We start from the raw sequence: 20,234 nt of genomic DNA, 5'->3' as shown, positions 1-20,234 counted from the left end.
AAAAAAAAAAAAAAAAAAAAAAAAAAAAAAAAAAAAAAAAAAAAAAAAAAAAAAAAAAAAAAAAAAAAAAAAAAAAAATCTCCAGGATCAAAAAGGGGGTCAACATGGAATAAGTCAGGATTAGTAGTGAACAAAATAAATAACAAGAAAAAAAAAATCAAATCAAATCAAATCGGTCCATTGCCAGTAGGGTTGGTGTGGTATGTGACACCCATTTTGAGTGCAACGGTGGTAGTCGGTCTAATGAGAGTGGCCGAGACTGTTACACTGAACTGGAGACGGAACGGAAACTCCCCAAACACCTTCGCATATCTTCTGCAGCCAGTGTATTCTCATGGTTAGTCCAGATTCGTATAAATGTAATATATATATCTATATATATACTCGGTGCTAGTCGAGGTAGACTGATTCAATCATGACTAGTTATATCAATCTATGAGTGACGTGATCACCGCTCGCTGGGATCGTCGACTTTGGCGAGAGTTTGTTGGTTCCACCCTGATACTGCCTGTGTATAAAGTTACGCTGGTTTAGGTACGAGGATGTCTGTGTGTTCTCCATCGGTCTGGCAATAGATCGTAGTAGTATCTCCTACATAGTACTATGTATGCACACCCTGGACGAGGTACCCTCTGGACATACCTCCAGGCCGAACAAGTCAGTCATGAGGCATAAATATCATCGATACCTAAGTTTGTTCATCGCCTGCATTCCAGAAGCCCTGCCAAGAAGCTGGAGGCTGCAACACGCGTACACCTTTGGATCCCCCCTAGTCCGAATGCCGTTAGCCGGCACGAGACACTAGTATCAATGCTACGGTCAGTTCGGTCCTCCCGCGTACGCCTCGTCGTCGCCCAATACTAGTCGCTCAGTACCTCGCCCAGCGATCCTAATCTATATAGGGGAAGAATTATATCCCCCCCCCCTCCGTGGGATATTACACCGGTCAGCAAGGGGTTAACCAACAAGTCATGGATAGATGTTTCAAAATTTAAACTGGGAGAATGGCGGTGCTCTGCGTCCTATTAGGTAAATTGGAACCAACCTCTAGCACCTGTCTTTCCGTTCCCGGATCGTTCAATGTGAGATCTCAGACCCAGTCCAGGCAAAACTTCGGTTGAATGCGGCAAAACAATGTTTGGTTCCCACAGCTGTCAATCATTGTCACAACAATGCTCATTGTCCGGTTGGCTCGCATACCACCCAGCCATTGGTTATGTGAGCTCAGGGAACTAAGTAGGGAGGGACTGTACGAGCAGTCGGTGTCCCGAAGTCAACGACATTGATGATATACAATGTCCCAAAGGTTTCATTCTCTTTCTTCATTATTGTAATGGTTGACAGGACACCCCCACGTGTTTCAAAAAGTTTCCAAGGTGACACTGTTCTTTGTTCGCTCGGAGGTCCAGGCATCAAATTAGACACGACACAACAGCCATGTCGCACATGGTGGCCATGCCCCTACCGACCTTGTGCTGTTCAACTGTAACATGAACACCCAAGAAATGGGGCTGAGTAAGTCACACACATCCAATGGATGCATGACGCCGAGGTGACCCCATCGGAGAATTTAAACTAACTCTATGCATCGGCTACAGATTCTCCAGGCCAATCGCGTCATCTCGTCGTGGATGATGATTGTGCTTCAGACTAAAGCTGCCTTATCGACATGTCATCGATGGAGTGGGGATTGGCGGTCTGGGCTGGCGCCACTCTGCCTTCAGTGCAACTGTCCGTCGGTTCCTGAGAACCACTGATCGACGCTCTACTGATGTTGCAACATTGTCAGACACAACAGTATATCTACCCCCTATAAGTGCCTGGTTCGTCGTTCACCCGCCGATTATACTGTAGATCATTGATCAAATGTTGCCAGGCGGACGAACATTCCGTTTGTCTGTTCCATTTGCCGAAGGGATTGCATGATTCCCATGCAGTTGCTCTGACACGGTGTCAGGTCAACCTGCAATGCCACGACATCATGGATGCCATGGCATGGCTCAATACCACGGTCTGAGACCGTGGTATCGCTCCTGACGATGGGATTTCTGCGTCAAACTAACCGGATGGACCTGGAGACCTGCTTGCGTTGATTCTTATGTGCTTCTGCACAGTCGACTTGGCCATTCCCCAGGCACCCGCCTTTCGCCCTTTGTACTGTTAACACAGAATGTATGGGTGTCCTTCTCATTATGACATAATCTGCCCTGCGAATGTCATATTATGATTCGACCGTAGAGACTTTCCATTAAATCCAAACTTTCTTTCCGAGTCGGGATAATACCGAATAACCTCTGAAGCGCTCACTATATCCGTTGAAGGAGTGTGAGACGAGATAAGTGAGTCCCTTAACGAAGGCTAATCGTCTACACCCAAGACCATGGCGGTTCCCATCAAGGAGAGGCATCTCACCCCGGTTCCTACACTTGATTCCTTGTCTATACTACCCCCTGTGTGCCTTGTAGGCCCGAAGAATCGTAACGGACAAAAGCGACGTCCACGAAGTTGACAATCTCCTCCAAAGGCGAGTGCATAATGCAGCTAATCAAAAACCATCGTAAACCCCCGTCATTGCAGGTTATCCTCAACGATGACTATGGCCATCGCGTAGCACATTGCCCGAGCTGGAGAAGATCGAGTGACGCCGTACCACATAGAGACTGTCAGGCATTTGATATAAGTGATGTGGTTTTTTATCAGTTATCATGATGACTCTGATCTCGATTTCGTCGATTACCAACGTGTCTATCTACTGTGAAGACTCACTGGAAAGAGGACTATTAGCCTGAGATCGCCACATTGGAGTTACATATATGTGACTTTTATGGAGATTCATATGACTCCGTTGAGATTGAGAAATTCTAGCAAGATAGAACAACATCGGTAGTGATCCAATGAAAGTGGCTTGGATAGAGAAACACAAGGAAGAGAGGATGAACTAATTAGTTTACCAATAGAGATAGTTTGCTCAGTAAGCGTATACTTGGATTGATCTATAGTATATAAACTGGATTCGAGCAGGAAACTAAATAAAATATATTTACCCGCCACTTCTGCAAATCACAAACCACTCCATTGTTTCTTCTCAACATTTGCTATGGTTTTCTATCCATCTTCTTTCTGCTTCTGACCCACCCAACCCTGTCTTCTGTGTCTTTTCTATTCATACCTGTTCTGACCCCTTAGAGGGACTCGCTCACTGACTTGACTTTAATATGCTCACTCGATAAATCATAGCGATCATGGAACCTGCAGTTACATCAGCAATAGCGTTCATATGGTGGCAATCTTTGAAAGTGACCTATCAGCTCTATCAACAGTGATAGACATATAAACGAAACCTATTCAACCTGAGGGCCGAACATCCGAAAATGAGCTGTAGTCAATATGGATCCCTCAGCCTTATCTCATAACACAACATCTCAACACCATCGGATGCCCCAGATCAGTAAAGCTGAAGAATAGAATACAAGACTTTCCGCGCATCATAAAAAGTCATACCAATCGTCACCCATCCCAGACAAGACCACCCACACTAAACATTCCTCTTCTCCCGAATCGACACCCTCCCCAGTATTCTCGGAACAGATCTTCTCCTCGCTTTCACAACCCAGATTGCAAAGAGAAGAATCCCCAAGATCACTAAGGCTGTGACAAGATCGACTATCACCTCCCAAGCTCGGGAATACTCAGCCAACAACCTTGTTTTCCCGGTAGAAGAAGGACTATGCTGATCTTTCCTGTGGGTCATTGATACCGTGCAATTTAAAGCAGAATACTGGATGAGTTGACATACAGCATGAGCTGTGGCTCTGAGACATGCTTCATGGAGGAAGGAGATCCGATAACATGTTCATGACTCGAATCAGGGTCTGGACCGTACTGCGGTGGTTCGGTGAGCTGGAAACTGGGATTGCGGTCGCGTATCCAGCGCTCGTAATCGGTTTCGGGTCTTGGGAGCGCCGGCATCGTGATTGAGGTTACGTTTAGGACTATGAAATGAAATGGTATGGTCGTTGTAGATGGTGAAGATGGGTAGAGAGTTGTATGTCTATTGACATGGCTGTCGGTGTTGGTTGTTTGTGTAGATACTCGGAAGAGTCTTGATTTGAGCAGCGACATGTTTGTTCGTAGGCTGAGCGCGGATCGTTGGATGTCAGCTGGATCCATTAGCATCATGTCAAACACAACTAAGTTTCTTCAATTTATTGACCAGTAGACTACTGCTATGTAATGGAAAATATATCCATCTCATTCTGCGGGGAAATTACATATAAAAAAGGTAGAGAAGGACGGGTTCAATATATCATGGATATAGATAATCATTTCCACTTTTAACTGCTTTGCTTGGAGTTGTACAATGCTTCGTATGTATAAGTGCTTGATTTCTAGTGGGCAATTAATCAAGATACCGAGAAAAGAAGCACCAATCATTCTGCAATCTGCGGCTCTAATTTTTCTATTGCAGTATGATTGGCCTACCGCTCAGCCAAATCAGGCGTCGACAGGCTAACCCGTTTGATCCATTCGTTAGACTTTCTATAGGTTACGATCAACACCGAGCTGAAAGACACTCTCGTATACGCAGTAGGCAACAGAATTCCCATAGTTGATCATATACCCCCGTATCTATCACTGATGATCAACTTCAAACACATTACACAGCTGTATACGCAACACGGATTGTCGATATCAAATACCGCTGTGGCAAAATGACCAAAAAGAGCGCCGTCAGTAACAGCAATCTTACTAGCGCTTCCACTCCCTCGATTTCCCGTTCGACTATCAACCGCTGCTGCTTTAACGACCTCACCCCCGCTGACACTATCCATCGAAGTGAGCTCGACACAGTCAATGTGTTTCGCAAAACTCTCCCAGGAAGCAGCGGGGTAACACCTTTATCGCCCGCCAACACCACCATTCGGCGTAGTAAGATCAGTCATACGGTGATCGCGAACTCGTATGTCCGCCGCTGCAAGCTCACTAACTGCGAGCTTGTCAATGTGTGCTCCGCTAAGTCCCTGGATGCCAATGGCTCCAGGTTCGACACTGTGCGCTCGATCCGCGGTCACACCTCGGTGCAAAATAGTACCGTTACGGGCCAGAGTACCCTGAACCGGAGCAAAGTCCACGGGTCATCCGTCATGGACGAGAGCTGTATACGCCGCAGTCATCTTGAGGATGTTCGGGTTGCTCGAAGTCGCGTGAAGAGATCCAAGCTCCAAAACTGCGATGTGAGCGATTGCGTGATTATCCGGACCGATTTCACTGGCATGACCCTACGCCACGGGGTCTGGAAGAATGGAAAATTAGTTGGCAGAGTTGGAGATAATGAGGTCGTCATGGTGACCCAGGACGGCCGGGTGAGTTGCGCTATTACTATGTAGAGAATCGTTGGTCTTCTCGGAGACGTATACTAACCCGAGATAGAACATCGGCCATGTTTCTTCGGAGAAGCTTGTCACCCAAGATGCCAAGGCATGGGACCCCGACTCGGATGGTTCGGACAAGGAAAGCCTGAATTCGGATGATCTTCCGCCGCCTTATCAGCCTTGATGGTTGTCAGTATTTCAGCGATGTTTTATGTCTAACGAAGTGTCTTTGTCTTCTTCTTCTTCTTCTTCTTCTTTTTTTTTTTTTTTTTTTTTTTTTTTTTTTTTGATATCTAGCCTGGTTATAACTGCACCAGATTCATAGTGGGGCTCTAATCATGATACGAGCGGTCGACTGTTACAGGCACCACTTAAGTGCACTTACGTATAGGCCGATCTTACCGTCACTAGTCGCAGGCGTTTCTCAGAGTTTCCGAGACTAGGGCGCTAGGGCCCGATTTTATTAAGCTAGCTGCTCTCATATTCACATGAGCTGCTGTTGTTAATCTAGAGGATTGACTGGACAGGAAATTGCATCATTTGGCAGCGCAGTTGTGACAGTTCTAAAGGATATGGTATAGGGTAATAAGCTAGGTCATACCGGTAAAGCCCGTGGACCTGGATATTTATCACTCCCTGGCCTTCTTTCTGGAAGTATTCTAACTGGTAGTTATAGAGATAGGAGGCCTTAATGCTGAGTGAGATGGAGATCGGCCTTCCTCTGCTTCCTCGCGCAAGCCAATAAGATATGTGAGAAAACCAACACCGCTGACAGATGATCAACATCGGGGTTGTATCCCGCACATCATCTCAGCCCTGAACTAGAATATGTAGCTTGTCATCATCAACTATGCTGGAATTATGATCGTCGTGGTTTCTTATAACAATCCCACACCGCCAGCGCTGCCCTTATGGTCCATACTGAATCACGGCTATCCGATACAACAAGTATGGGGCGGCGAACACCTGTTCACTGGGCAGTCCAGATCTGCATTCTAGGTGTAACTCTACTGTCGCTTGCCTCTGCATCTCTATTCCTCCCAGAAGAATCTCCCACGGAGATCACTTCAAACGATGGATACAGTTTCCTTGATGAGACACCGCGGCTGACTCCTCGCGATGGAAAGCCGTTTACACTCCGCATTATGCCCCTGGGTGCGTCCATTACCTACGGATACCAGTCAACCGATGGCAATGGCTATCGACGGTGGCTTCGTCAGCAACTTCGTCACTCTGGATGGTGGGTGAATATGATCGGCAGTCACCCCAATGACACCAGCACGATGAATGACAATGTAAGACATGACTGGTAGTTTGGGACCCAGCTAGTCGATCAAGGATATTAATACTTATTATTTGACAGGAGGTGGAGGCCACGTCAGGCTTTAGAGTCGACCAGGTCACCGAAGCGGCCGAGAAAACCATCCCGCAACAGCCAAACCTCATTCTGATAAAGTATGGATATCTCTGTTGAGGGTATTGTGATGTCGACTGACATTACATGCACAGTGCTGGCACGAATGACGCAAATCAGTACAAAGACCCAGCAGTCGATGTCTACAAGACAGGCGAACGGATGGATGCTCTTCTGACACGTCTGTACGACGCAATTCCAGGCACTACCATCATACTATCTACTCTGCTCCCCAGGGTTACCACGGATAATGAGATCGTGAAATTTTCCAGATACATTAGTGATCAGTATCGACAGATTGTTGCCGCGCGCCGTCAACAAGGCCAACGCATTGTCCTCGCTGAGATGAGTGACTTCATCAAACCTGAGGACTTGATCGATGGGACACACCCAACGGACTTTGGTTATAAGAAAATGGCCTCGGTGTGGTGGGAAGCTATTCAAGAAGCCGAGCGGGAAGGGCTGCTCCAGCCACCAAACCACACAGGTGTAAGTGACACTAAGAGAACGACCTGCAAAAAGGAATACGGAAGTGGTAATAAGAGAGGTCGGGTTCAAACCCAGCGTGGGAGTGGGGCCGATGACGGAAATTATGTCCATAGCTCCAAGGATATGGGGCGCATCTTCAGTCCGGCTACTACGAAGGAAGAGAAGGACTTCGATCCTGGTATCAACTACGCTCAATTGGTGAATAAGTTTGGTGCCCACCGAGAAGGTGCCTTGGATGAGTTGGTTTGGACAAAGGATGGGGATGGTACGTATATGTTCATTAATAACAATGATGGGAAGTTTGGAAGTGCTGTCAAGATTGACGTCAAGGATGGATGTCTCGCTAGAGGTATGCATATCTATGACTACTTATTGATATTCTGGCCTGTGTGCTTATATCGTTTGCAGGCGCCCGATGGGGCGATGTGAATGGGGATGGCCTGGACGATTTCATCTGCATCAGCAGGGAGGGACACATGTATGTCTCAATTAATGAAAATCAAAACAACGACATTCCCACTTTCCGAAGCATTGGACTGGTCAAGGACAAACCTGGTAATGGCCTGGGTCAGATCAACGTTCGGCTCGGCGACATCGACGGGGACGGAAGGATAGACTAGTAAGCTCTCACGTTGCTTATTATTCAGTCAGGCTAACTTGCATGCAGCTGCCTGATTCATAACAACGGTGATATTCGGTGCTGGCGCAATGGTGGCCAGAAGGATGCACCCACCAAAGAGTACGGTGGATATTGGCAAGATCTCGGTATCGTGTTCAAAGGTAAAGGAATGGGAGATATCACCGGCGTGCGCCTCGTTGATATCAACGGAGACTTCCGCAGTGATTGGCTATGGCTGGACGACAAGGGTAAAGTAACAACCTATATCAACAATCGGGGCACTGGAAAGAATCTCATTCCGGACTGGCGCGAGGCCGGGGTCACTCACGCTGGGATGGGCGTCAATGGCGCCAAAAATCGAATCAAGTTTGGAAGAGTGTATGCTGGAGGTGGAGCTGACTACACCTGGATCGAGTCTGTGAAACAAACGAATGGCGACTGGAAGCATTACGCCCATGTCTATAAGAACACTGGACACGGCGGTACCAAGCTGAAGGGTATAGGAGTGAGAAAGTTGGCCTTTCGCGATTGCACTGGCTAATCAAGTTCTGTGGCAGGTGATGGTGTCTATTACTGTGATATGCGTGGCACCGGTGCTGACGACTATGTGGGTAAATCTCGGTGAAAGTATCCTTCGTGTGCTCATCAGCTTTGTATAGGTTTGGATATCATCTGAAGGACGAGGCTATCTTTACGGAAACGTTCACGATCCACCTGTTTGGAAGCCAGAAGGAACTGAGATATTCAACGTCAAAAAAGACCGGAAAAGTCTCCACTTGGCTGACTTCGATGGCGACGGAAAAGTAAGTGGTTTTCTTTACCTGGTATATCCAGTGGTGATATTTGTTCAACACATTACGACGAGCCCGTCTGACCCAGATTCTTACGCAGTGCGATCTGTGGGCTGTGAATCGAGATACAGGAGAAGCTGAGATTTGGTTAAATAAGTGGAGCGACAATGCTCAGGGTGACTATTTCCAGTACAAGGGAGTCCTTACTGGTAATGCGAGGTGCACTCAGGGATGGGGTGTAGGCCTCGATGACTTGGGTCTTCGATTTGCAGATCTAAAGTAAGTTCAGTACTAAGGGATTTGAGTAGGATGCTAACAATAGTAGTGGAGACGGTCGGGCAGACTACCTCTGTATGGAGTGAGTACTCTTCCATTATCAAGCCTCATACGTGACGCCGGTACGCTAAGGGCCTTGTCTATAGTCCGGATGGCCGTACGGATGGCTGGTTGAACAAGGGAGAGAATAGTTTCGAATCAATCGGTCAAGTCAAGCGAAGTGAAGGCTATGACCGTGCAAGTGAGTCTTCTTCAGCGCATATAATCATGATTCCAACAGTTCTGACCTGATACAGATCATCGTTGGGCGGACGTGAACGGTAAGTGGTCCTCATCAAGTGACAAGATAGGACTCATTTGCAATAGGGGATCGGATGGCTGATTTCCTCTGGATCGACAAATTCAACGGTGATACCAAGGTAACCAGTACAGATTGGCATATTGAATATACCATAGCTGATTTACTCGTAGGTGTGGATCAACCAAGGCCCTGTTCCTACCTTGGACTCGAAGTGGAGATGGGAGCCCCCAGATGGTCCGCAGTATATGGGAGCCGACCGAGGAGTGAGTAATGTAATCAACATATGATCATCTATCAAGCGCTAATCTTAGAAGGCTAACATGCATTTCCCTAATCTTGGTGGGCTTGGGCGAGCGGATTATCACCAAGTTATTCCCCGGACCAACGTTGTACGTTTCGACCCCATTATAAGAAAGGTGCATATGCATACTGACGGTTTTTAGGCTTATACCTGGTTCAACGAATGTCCCAACGAGGCTTTGGATGATGCTGATAGCACCGAAGATCCTGGATTGCCTCAGTACCCTGCACCACCTCAGCCCGCTTCTATAAATAATATCGGAGCTAATGACGCCATGTAACATCGCCACGCCTATCTGGGCAGACGGACAGCAGAATGATATCCATGTGTATGTTTATTAATCCCTCTAGTTTGATTACAGAATTGATCTTGCTTAGTGGGGAATGTCCACTGGCCATGCATACTGTGTTATCGCTATTTCTTTGTAGTTGTCAAAAGTACATACGACCTCTTAGCAAATTGGGAAAAGCATTTCCCGCAGAACGGAACCACTTGGACCAAAGGCTGCAGGCTGTGTTTCCAAATATATTTCCTGAATGAGACACCCGTCCAAGGGCCTAAAGTACGATGCAGCAATTCATGATTGCTCTCCATCGGACAGAGTAACAAAAATACCATTCAGAAGGGCGGGTGTGCGCGGTATACCTCGACCAGCGAATCATAGCAGAAGTAAATAAGCAATGCGAATACGCCTGCGGTATTGATCTCTCCGTCTCTGTCAGAACGCTTGGCAGGCAGTGTCTCTCTCTGAATGCTGCCCTTGCGGAAGTCCCCCGAGTCAACGCCGGGTATGTCCATAACATTCCGAACATAACACCGCATATCTCGGTGAATGGTCCAGGCAGGTATGCATCTCTGTCAAGGATTGGCATTTCCGATTGGCTCGTGATTGAAGTTTTCGATCTCCTCAATTGAGAATGTCACAATATTCCTCCGGAGTGGATCGCCTTGACGGTGGAGAACTTCTGTCAGCTCCAGTCCTCCCATGTATTAACCTCAATGGGTAAGGCCGATAAACAGGCCATGCTGCTGCCTCGGCCTTCGGCTTCAAATGCGAGAGATATAGGAATGCCCCCTGGGTCAGGCAGGAAAGGAATCTTCTCCGACGGAAATGAATGTATGGTTCAGTAACCATGAAGTGAACACAATGTCTTTCATTCTCGTCGTGGTACCGGAGCCATGGCATTCCATGCTTCACGACCATAATAGTCTCGGGCTGGAAAACCCGGTGCCGGGTTAGCCGGGTTCATGGCGAGAGAGGCTCGGCCATAAATTTCCGGTATTGACAAGGTCCTCATCTATTAGTTGGGATTAACCTGCAAAGGCAAGGGTGGCATTGCTTTAATTTTAGGGTAAGTCACATGCTCCCAGCAGAACGTCGCCATGAATCCCCTCCGGATACAACGGTCCCCAACCAGAGGTCAGTGCTCGCTGCTGGACGTTCGGCCCCGGAGATAACAACGTATACTGCGGACAAGGCAGTCAAGTTATCCCGTGGCAAATCACGAAACCTGATTTATTCCATGAAGGTTTGCCCCAAGTGGATCTTCCCCCCAGCAGTGAGTGCGGAGTCGCTAGCCTTATGAATGTGGGCCATACACCCCAAACAAGAGACCTATCTAGTCAGGACGTAATGAAAACTACGGCCAATGTGACGTGGCATCGCATGTTTCTTGATGCCCCCTTCCAGTATGCATGGTGTTGACTACATGGCTGCAGATGCTGCATTGAGAATGCGGCTGGAGCAGTCGAACAGGTAAGCGAACAGGCCGCAATGACACTAATGCACGAGGGAGAATTATTACAAGTGGTAAGACTCAAGAGGAAGCAATTCCGCCACTAATCGGTCGAGTGGGGTTCCGCTAATTAATATCAAACTCACCTACAGCCCTACTAAAGTCTTGTCCAAACCTTAGCCGAAGCTTGGTTCTGGAGCTTTATGTCTTCACAATCGTTACCTTTGGGGCATAACTGGCCACATATTTGTCTCTGGCGAGGAATTAGCTCGACTTTTGCCTAATGCACTGGTGGGGAACGCTTCCTCAATCTACCAGGCAACCCATTATGCAGATGGATTGCATTCTGGACCGAACCAAATCGTACAAGCCCTATTGGACGCCTTAGGGACTGGCCTCCTGGCAAGCCACTCAGACTTACCTCAATCAAGGCATACCCCTCATGAAGTAGCCAATATGTGACCCCCTATAGGAAATAGTTGTATCAGATGAATGCCTACAGCAACCCCCTAGCCCCCCGGCTCACCCTCCAACTCGATCAAGGAGTACCGAGCATGAGGAGGGTCTATAATCTGATAGATCTCACTCGTCCGACCCCAGCATCCCCTCATGAGGGGTTTTTCTGGCTGTAGTAGCCATGACGTCTCAGAATGAGGGGATCCTCATCTAACAGCCTGCAGGTTCCGGTTATATAAAGCCAGTCATAGGATCCGTCCTGCTCTTTCCATCAGCAGCGCCTCCCAACTCACGACCGACAATAATTTCGCTTTTCAAGATGAGATCCCTCCTCTATTATACCGGCTGCTTCATTGCTGTCCTTGGTACTGTTCATGGTGCCCCCGCTAGGAACGCCATCCGGAACTCCGGGAATCCTCCATTGAGAGGATCCGAGGACCTTCTGGGGTACTCTTCTGACAATAAATTATCCGACCATTCCACCGAAGAAGTCAAGTATACCCTTCTTCCGGCGCAGAAGGAGGATCCGAAGATAGGATCATATCTGGACTTTGAGAAGGCCGATAACCCGCAGCCCATTCGCGGCGACCTGGGAGCGTCCGACCCTGGTCCTCGTGAGTCAAGTAACTTCGATGTCTGAATGTCACTTACACTAACCGGTCAGGCAACTACAACTATGACCGGATTAACAGCGATAAGCTAGCTCCCCCGGGGACAGACAATGGACAGACAATCAATGCGCAATGGCCGATGGGTAAGTCGAGTACCATTCTCGTTTGCTACCACTGCTAATAGTGAATAGGCCTCAGTCGGAACAGGTATTCATGAGAACTTGCCATAACATGCAACGTAATAAGGCTCACTCAGGGACAGATACGGCTCTGAGAACTCGGGATGGGCTCGTCAAGAGAACACCGTCGTCATGCCTGACGCGACTAAGATGGCCGGTGTCGATATGCGCCTGGAAGCCGGGGCGTATCGTGAATTGCACTGGCACGTGGCAAGTGAGTGGTCTTTGGTGCTTAACGGATCGTGTCGCATTCAGGTATTCGCTCCGATACAGGTAGACTATGGTAGCCTGCTAACGTGTACTAGGCGGTTAACGAGAACGGCGAAACCTTTGTCGACGACGTGACAGAAGGTGATGTGTGGTTTTTCCCTCCGTATGTCCAATCACTCTTTGCAGGCCTTCCACATGGCGACTACTAATCATACCAGTGGTGTTCCCCATTCCATCCAAGCCCTAGACGCAGGGGTTGAGTTCCTCCTCGTCTTCGACGACGGGGATTTCTCTGAAGACAACACCTTCCTCGCATCCCAAGTCTTCAGCCACAACCCCGTACAGCTACCCAATCCCCAATAAGACAATGTCAACGCTAATCAAGAACACCCAGAGATCTGTGCTAGCCAAAAACTTCGACCTCCCCATCTCCGCCTTCAACGACATCCCAGAGGACGAACTCTACATTTTCCCCGGTACTAAAGCCCCCAAAGATATCGAGGAGCAAAACGTAACAACAGCCGCTGGCATCGTGCCTCTAAGCCAAAGCTACTCATACCATTTCTCTGAGCAACCAGCTCATGAAGTCGCCGGCGGTTCCGTGAAGATCGTCGACCCTGTCACCTTCCCAATCGCCACTAACTTCGCCGCCGCCATTGTGACTGTGAAACCCGGCGGCATGCGCGAGATCCACTGGCACCCCACCAGCGACGAGTGGACGTTTTTCATCAAGGGCAAGGCCCGCGCGACGTTGTTCACGGCGCCTACAACGGCGACCACGTTCGATTACCGCGCTGGCGATGTGGGCTATTTCCCGCAGTCGAATAGCCATTATATTGAGAATACGGGGGATGAGGATTTGATGTTTTTGGAGGTTTTGCAGACTGACAAGTTCACCGGTAATACTACCTTTTCTTGGCTTACACGGATTTATACGACGACACTAACGTTAGTGCAGATATTGCCCTCGGCCAATGGATCGGGTCCACTCCGAAGCAGATCGTGGCCGATACATTGAAGCTGCCTGAGAGTGCTCTAAGTAAACTGAAGACAGAGAAACAGTACGTGGTTGCTGGGTCGAATGTGACGGATGTTGCAAAGAGATGATCTCTCCGGGGACAGTATCCTTCCAGTGTCGTTTCATTTGCTTTCAGACATGATCACATCGAGTGAGGACTGACTGCGATACCGTGCGTGTCACAAGCTGTTCATACATATAACGCATGTACATAATATCATTAAGCATCTACCACAACTACTGCAACTAGATATCGGGTTATGCTTATTGTCATACTGTCCTACATTCTTCTCTGATCTAACCCTCTAACCTAGGCTTTCTGGAACACTGGGAACCATATGAGGCAGGATCCCAAGGATAACTTTCCGAACATCCATCATCGCTTCGGGCTTGGCCATTGAAGAGCCATATTTCTACATTATTGTAGATAAACCCTCAGACATGTTACCCCGGTCAAGATGTTACTCAATTTTAGTTGTATTGCAACACCCAAGTATACAACTCGCGCCCATCCTACCATACCAGGTGTTTGGGACCCGGGATACATTCTAACCAGGATATTCTTTGATCCAAGCTACCTACCTACCACATGAGCAACCCGGCATATTAACCCAGGGACACGCGACAAGACTTCGGGGGTATGCTTGACAGTTTGCAAAGTGCGACACAAAACTGAGACTATCAGACCAACACGTAAAAAGTCAAGGATAGCCTACAGACAGCTCGCCGAACTGTCGACCATCAGCGAGTACGTCAGCCGGGTATGCAACACATCCGATCTCAAAGCTACTATTCCCCAGTATATCTTAGTTAACTTGACATCTCTATCGGGCCATCCAGGATCCTTGTAAGGGGTTCCGGAGCTCCACAATGACGGGCTAGGGATCCTGAGAATATGTTTGCTGATACATAGTAGCTGCAGATGATTAATTTGAATAATCCTGTGCCCTTGCGGAATAGGATCTCAAGTTGCGATATAGCGCGCAATTACCCCAGACTGGGAACAGTATGTCGCACCGTGGAAGTGGTGAATTTACGGCTTAGGACTCAGTGTCCTGAAGAGGAGATGCCGCTTTTGGATACACTCAGACGCAGAGTCTTGGTTCTTTGCTTGACTTCAGAGCCCTGCATGTGGTTGCTGTCGGTCATTTGGCTCGGTCTTCCGGCATACTGCTGGATTTTGGGGTAGGGATCCCAGTCCGGGTGCTTGGGCCTTCTTTCGGATTTGGTGGCTGATATGATATTCTCTTGAAAGTGTGCTTGATAGTGATGAGTGCTATGGTTGGGGGATGGAGTTATAGAGGGAGAGTAGAGATAAAGAAGTATAAGTGATATAGGCCTATATTCACTGGCAATCATTTCTCTTTGCTACTAGTCAACCAATTCGTCGGTTCATCTCAAATACTACAATATTCAATTGACACAGCTCATACTGTACATGTACTCTGTAGATGCACATCCCCTACACTTCGCAGCTGGGAAAAAATTGGCCTCGTCGGGGAAGGTGACATTCATCCATTGAAACATGCCATATGGCGTATACATTGGAAGACTGTATCGGAGGGCATATTATATGACTTGTGGCATCTTCAATATATACAACTATTATACAAGTGACTATGTATATCGTTAAGTACACTGTATCTATACAACCAGTAAAAGTAAACTCCAAGCCAACGAATCCCCGAAAAAACATCTAATAGATAGTCATACCTCATATCTCATGTCCACAGGATGTTACTGCACACCCTTCGGCACCCGGCACACGGCGCGGGCATCATCCGGCATCGTCGTCCAGAGGACCTGTCGTACCTCCTTTCCGACTTGCTCAATGACGTCCATGGCCCATAGGACATCGAGATGCTCGTACTCCTCGATAACCTTTTCATGGACAACATGCACATGGGGCTCACGTCCATTGCGGAATCGCCGAAGCAGTTTTCTGCCATCAACCAAGTTGTCGGCTCCCGCGACCCATAGAGCCATGGGGGGAGCCTGGGGTCCGTACCATGCGGTATTACTACGCGAGGTCCCATCATCGATACCTTTTTCAAAGCGATGATCCTCTTCCGTCTCAAGAAGGTCGACCTCACGAGTGGCCAGGATACACTTCTGTGTGGCGAAGCATTCACGGCCCAACCACCATCGCATTGTCTCGGCACTGACGTATACCGGAGCGAACTGAAACATACGGTCCCGTAGGCCGCGATCCCAACGGGTGTCACTCCAGCCGAAGAGATACGAGAATACGTAGTAACCCAACGTACCGTATATCTTCGGATGCAGATACTGGTGGACCGTCATCATGAAGGGAATAAAAGCGTGGATACCGAATACGATGCGAAAGACATTAGGGGAGATGATCCGCATGAAGCGGAAGTAACTTCTCTTGATCAATGGCCCAGCATACGCAGCTGGAGCCAGAGCACAAAAGACTGATATACGCTCCCCTAGCTCGGGACGTTGGTCTTTCGCCAGTGCGACGAACGTTTGCGTCGTTCCTTGCGAATGACACACAAGACCCAGTTTCTCGAAACCGGTCTCATACAGGACGCGCGATATAAGGGCCGAGAGATCCAGTACGCCCATATGTCGGATATTCCACGTCCACATCCGTGGATCCGACGGAGACAATGTCGTGTGCTCCGGGGCCAGTCCGCAGCGGTTATTACCCAGCCAGACATCGTACCCGGACTTGCAAAGGAAAAAGGCAAGGCTGTCCTCGTCGTTAGTGCAGTACGCACCGGCACACTGCAGTAATCCGTGCATGAGAAGAATGGGATATTTACGGTTCGGCCGCGAAAAGAGCCCGGGGTCCTTCTTCCCCGTAAACACTCCGGGTCCACGAGGAGCCCTCGCATCGGCAGGCAAGGGCATGTACTCCTGTGGGTTATAAACATGCCACAGAGTGATTATAAATCCGTCCTCCGTCTGTACCCGGAACGTCTCCACGTCCAGGCCGACCCTTCGGGCGTAGTACGCCACATCGCATACGACCGGATCTTTCCCACCTTCCAGAGGCGGACACTCATCGGGAGCTTCTTCGTCGACTTCCTTCTTCTCCTGCCGACGCTTCCACTTCTGCAAGTTTTTCTGCCTCTCCAACGCCCGTGCTCGCTCCTCCTCGTAGAACGCTCGTTGCTTATTGGGATCTTGGCCTTGGAGGCGGGTCTTGACGTGGGAAACAGCGAGTCGGGTCCTGCGCACAAGTGCCCCGACAACCACAGCGCCCAGAAACAGCAGCGATAGCAGGAACGACACGCATTGCAGCACCAGACACTTTATGGTAAACACGAAGGAAGGGGACCCGTACGAAGGCATCGGTGGAAATAGCGGGTGATCCTGGGACGGGAAGATGTAGTTCTTGGGCTGTTTCTGCGACACACTCTGCTTCTGCTCGGAAGGACTATCGGTCCCAGTTGAGCCGCTGGTCTTCTTTGCGTTCCCGTCGCATGTCGTGTTCAGCTCTTGTAGCTCTAGTCCCGGTTGGATATTCTTGTCTTCTATCGGGGAGATATCGGGGATTACCCTGGTCACAGTAGCTGACATAGACATTCTTTCGAAAGGTGTCGGACTGTCCGTCGGTTCGCAGGATAGGAGCGGCACTTTGTATACAGAGTCGGGGTCATGCTCTGCAGCCGAGCGGATCAGCATGATCGTAGTTAGGAAGTGGTAGTAGCGGGGGAAGAGAAGGACCACTTCATCGTATCTCCCTGGTGACCGATGAACTGGGGGGGGAGAGGGGGGGAAAGGAGGATAAGGAGAGCGACAGGAGGAAGTTGATCATTCCCCAGTCGGTCCCATGTTGCCCTTCCTCATTGGGAAGCGCCTAAAAAGGGATCGACACGTGAACGTGGGGAAGCGCTACGTAAGCCGCGGTGCCTCAGGCAACAGCCAGGGTCCAGTTTTAGGGTTACGGGAAGAGCCGGTGGGAGACACGGTCAAGGTCAACTCCCACAGTTCAGCTACAGAGTCCGGATCCGCCCTTGATATCGTGAGCCAGTTTATTTATTTGTTTTCTCCTCAAAACGGTGCACGGTGACGGTTGAGTTGTAACCTACGACTGATGACAGACAATTCCATGATGAACTTCGAAAAAGATAATCCTTGGTCAAAAGAGCAGTGCGAGAAGAATATTATATAATACAAGATATTCAAGCTGATCGTGATCCAATCATCATACCACGTCTCTCATCACCAAGATAACGTTTCGAACCGCCACTCGCTAGGTATATAAAGGCAGTATAGGCACCATGGAAACGAAGAAAGAAGGAAAATAAACACCGAACCCAAAACCCAATTCACAAACGCCGGCGTATGCTCTAGGCCTTCTCAACATGCTCCAGGTCGCGCTTCATCTGGGCGTCGACCTCCAGCTCAGTGAGGTTGCCGGACAGTTTGCCGGCAGCCACGTCCCGGACGTCCGCGTAGCTAACAGATGGGACGAATTCCGTGGAGCGCCAGGCCACAGGAATCTTGGCGTAAAGCTCATCCACCTGCTCCAGACTCAGGCCCTTGGTCTCGTAGATGCAGGTGTAGACGAAAACACCGGCAATGAAGCAGAATCCACCCCAGATGAAGAACACCTTGGACTGCAGGTTGGCGTTGCCCGGGCCGGAGTTGACCATGTAAGGGGTGGCATATGCGATGGCCCAGTTGAGGAGCCAGTTGGTGGCGGTCGTGATCGAGAGACACTTGGCACGAGCCTTCAGAGGGAAGAGCTCACCAGTTACCACCCAGGCGGTGCAACCCCATGAGCAAGCGAAGAAGAAGATGTAGACACAGACAAAAGCGATCAGCACCTTGTTGGCGACGTCGGAGGTGGTGGCAGTGCCAACAATGGCGACGATGAGCTGAGACACACACATGCCGACAGCACCGAACAGGAGAAGAGGACGGCGACCCCACTTCTCGACCATATAGAGACCGGGGAAGGTTGAAACAACGTTAACAATGTTGGTAATCAAAGTAATGATGAATCCGTCCTTGATGCCGGAGTGCTCGAAGAAGGTAGTTCCGTAGTAGACTGTAAGATGTTAGTTGGTATTCAACATGGTTGTGTGGGGCAGGAGAATACATACAGATGAAGTTGACTCCGGCCAGCTGCTGCAGAGCCTGAACAGCACAGCCAGTGGCCAGTCGCTTGCCGATACTGCCACGAAGAATAGAGAGGTAGCTCGCGTTGCCCACACTGAGTTCATATTCGTGGTTGGCTTGGATCTCAGCCAGCTCCTCCACAATAGCAGGATCGTTGACATCGATGCGGCGAAGGCGCGAGAGAGCCTTGGCAGCTGCTTCGTGCTTGTCCTTTTTGATCAAGAAGCGAGGCGTCTCCGGGAGTAAGATCATGCCGACCACCAGAATGATAGCCCAGGCGAACTGAACAGCGACAGGAATACGGTAGCTGCCAGTGTCGTTACGGCCCTTGGTGGCATTGTTCACGATGGCAGCGAGCAGCAATCCAATGGTGATAGCCAGCTGGTAGGCGCCAACAATGGTACCACGGATCCACTTAGGAGCGGTCTCGGACTGATACAGAGGAACTGTGGTCTGTTAGCACACTATCCTCGAGCTTGCGAGGTGGTTATCGTTCATGACATACTGGTTGCAGACAGCAATCCAACACCCAGGCCCGCAAAGAATCTTCCGGCAACGAACAATGGGATAGCCGTAGCAGCGGTCTGGAGGATGACACCAAAGCAGAAAACAAATGTGTTGATGATCATCGCAAGCCGACGACCGAAATAATCCGCAATGGGTGCGGCGCCCAGCGCACCGAAGAAAGTCCCTGCAGACAGGAGAGACACGATCATGGAGGACTGAGAGGAGGTCACATCGGGGTAGTTGTCTGACGGGTTAATATAGCCCGTGGAGAACAGCTTGCGCCAGTACGGCATGGCAAGAATGCCGCTGATGGTGCCGGTATCATAACTATAGGGCCCAGTCGTCAGCTTCCTGGTCTATGAAAGATAGTAAAGAGGGCCAGCTTACCCAAACAGCACACCACCAAAGGCAACAAACAATCCAATCATGATAGCCGGGGCGGCAGAGCCCGTGGCATCATCCGGCTTCTTCAACATGAAGCCCATGGTGAATGTCAACACGGACTGGGGTCAATCTAGGGAAAGATTCTTCGGCTGTGGATCAATACGCAAGGAGAAGGAGGTTGGGACGAGAGGTGGAGAGAAAAATGAGATACACGCTCTCCATGGGGAAGGGGGTCATGGCAGAGTTTTTGTACTGCTTCAGACAGGAGGTCGCCATAGCCAATCTTGACCCGATCCGGTCATCATGGAGAACAACTACATTAAGGAGCCGGCCGAAACCAGCGCTATCCCGCATTTTCAGCCAATCGAGGGCACGGGATCAGCCTCGTATGGGCTGGCGTTGGCCGCATGAGGGATTAATGGGCACTTTCGGCCCTAGACCTGCGAGATGTGTCTCTCTCCGCGCCACAGCCC

General features: G+C 49.3%; 6 protein-coding genes across 6 annotated transcripts; 3 read left to right on the top strand and 3 right to left on the bottom strand.

The window, feature by feature from the left end:
• Nucleotides 1-3,024: 3,024 nt before the first annotated feature.
• BDV37DRAFT_261832 (uncharacterized protein) lies at nucleotides 3,025-4,126 on the bottom strand. Its single transcript, XM_032083360.1, has one exon. The coding sequence runs from the start codon at nucleotides 4,120-4,122 to the stop codon at nucleotides 3,766-3,768; it is 357 nt and encodes a 118-aa protein (XP_031936388.1). The 5' UTR covers nucleotides 4,123-4,126; the 3' UTR covers nucleotides 3,025-3,765.
• Nucleotides 4,127-4,585: 459 nt separating this feature from the next.
• Nucleotides 4,586-5,621, top strand: BDV37DRAFT_261831 (uncharacterized protein). Its single transcript, XM_032083359.1, has 2 exons — nucleotides 4,586-5,363; nucleotides 5,431-5,621. Exons 1-2 carry the CDS (start codon nucleotides 4,713-4,715, stop codon nucleotides 5,554-5,556), a joined length of 777 nt encoding a protein of 258 aa, XP_031936387.1. The 5' UTR covers nucleotides 4,586-4,712; the 3' UTR covers nucleotides 5,557-5,621.
• Nucleotides 5,622-6,322: 701 nt separating this feature from the next.
• Nucleotides 6,323-9,843, top strand: BDV37DRAFT_287977 (uncharacterized protein; the record flags this gene model as incomplete). The annotated part of the gene is made up of 15 exons (XM_032088197.1): nucleotides 6,323-6,667; nucleotides 6,736-6,827; nucleotides 6,882-7,624; nucleotides 7,684-7,894; nucleotides 7,943-8,391; nucleotides 8,452-8,501; nucleotides 8,554-8,697; nucleotides 8,786-8,964; nucleotides 9,011-9,043; nucleotides 9,108-9,202; nucleotides 9,258-9,281; nucleotides 9,328-9,380; nucleotides 9,433-9,525; nucleotides 9,577-9,651; nucleotides 9,706-9,843. The coding sequence occupies 15 exons, from the start codon at nucleotides 6,323-6,325 to the stop codon at nucleotides 9,841-9,843; spliced, it is 2,724 nt and encodes a 907-aa protein (XP_031936386.1).
• Nucleotides 9,844-12,074: 2,231 nt separating this feature from the next.
• BDV37DRAFT_275618 (putative oxalate decarboxylase) lies at nucleotides 12,075-13,862 on the top strand (the record flags this gene model as incomplete). The annotated part of the gene is made up of 7 exons (XM_032085424.1): nucleotides 12,075-12,369; nucleotides 12,420-12,509; nucleotides 12,613-12,800; nucleotides 12,851-12,918; nucleotides 12,974-13,094; nucleotides 13,150-13,654; nucleotides 13,714-13,862. 7 exons carry the CDS (start codon nucleotides 12,075-12,077, stop codon nucleotides 13,860-13,862), a joined length of 1,416 nt encoding a protein of 471 aa, XP_031936385.1.
• A 1,491-nt stretch (nucleotides 13,863-15,353) lies between these two features.
• BDV37DRAFT_261796 (putative ab-hydrolase associated lipase) lies at nucleotides 15,354-17,749 on the bottom strand. Its single transcript, XM_032083358.1, has one exon. It carries the CDS (start codon nucleotides 17,425-17,427, stop codon nucleotides 15,511-15,513), a length of 1,917 nt encoding a protein of 638 aa, XP_031936384.1. The 5' UTR covers nucleotides 17,428-17,749; the 3' UTR covers nucleotides 15,354-15,510.
• Nucleotides 17,750-17,759: 10 nt separating this feature from the next.
• Nucleotides 17,760-20,019, bottom strand: BDV37DRAFT_12942 (sugar porter family MFS transporter). Its single transcript, XM_032078703.1, has 4 exons — nucleotides 19,765-20,019; nucleotides 19,376-19,704; nucleotides 18,855-19,316; nucleotides 17,760-18,799 (listed from the first exon to the last, which is right to left on the bottom strand). The coding sequence occupies exons 1-4, from the start codon at nucleotides 19,860-19,862 to the stop codon at nucleotides 18,096-18,098; spliced, it is 1,593 nt and encodes a 530-aa protein (XP_031936383.1). The 5' UTR covers nucleotides 19,863-20,019; the 3' UTR covers nucleotides 17,760-18,095.
• Nucleotides 20,020-20,234: the final 215 nt, after the last annotated feature.

Source organism: Aspergillus pseudonomiae, assembly GCF_009193645.1.
Source record: "Aspergillus pseudonomiae strain CBS 119388 unplaced genomic scaffold BDV37scaffold_105, whole genome shotgun sequence".
NCBI classification, from domain to species: domain Eukaryota; kingdom Fungi; phylum Ascomycota; class Eurotiomycetes; order Eurotiales; family Aspergillaceae; genus Aspergillus; species Aspergillus pseudonomiae.
The sequence above is the reverse complement of the archived record's forward strand: the minus strand, read 5'-3'. Positions and strand labels throughout refer to the sequence as shown.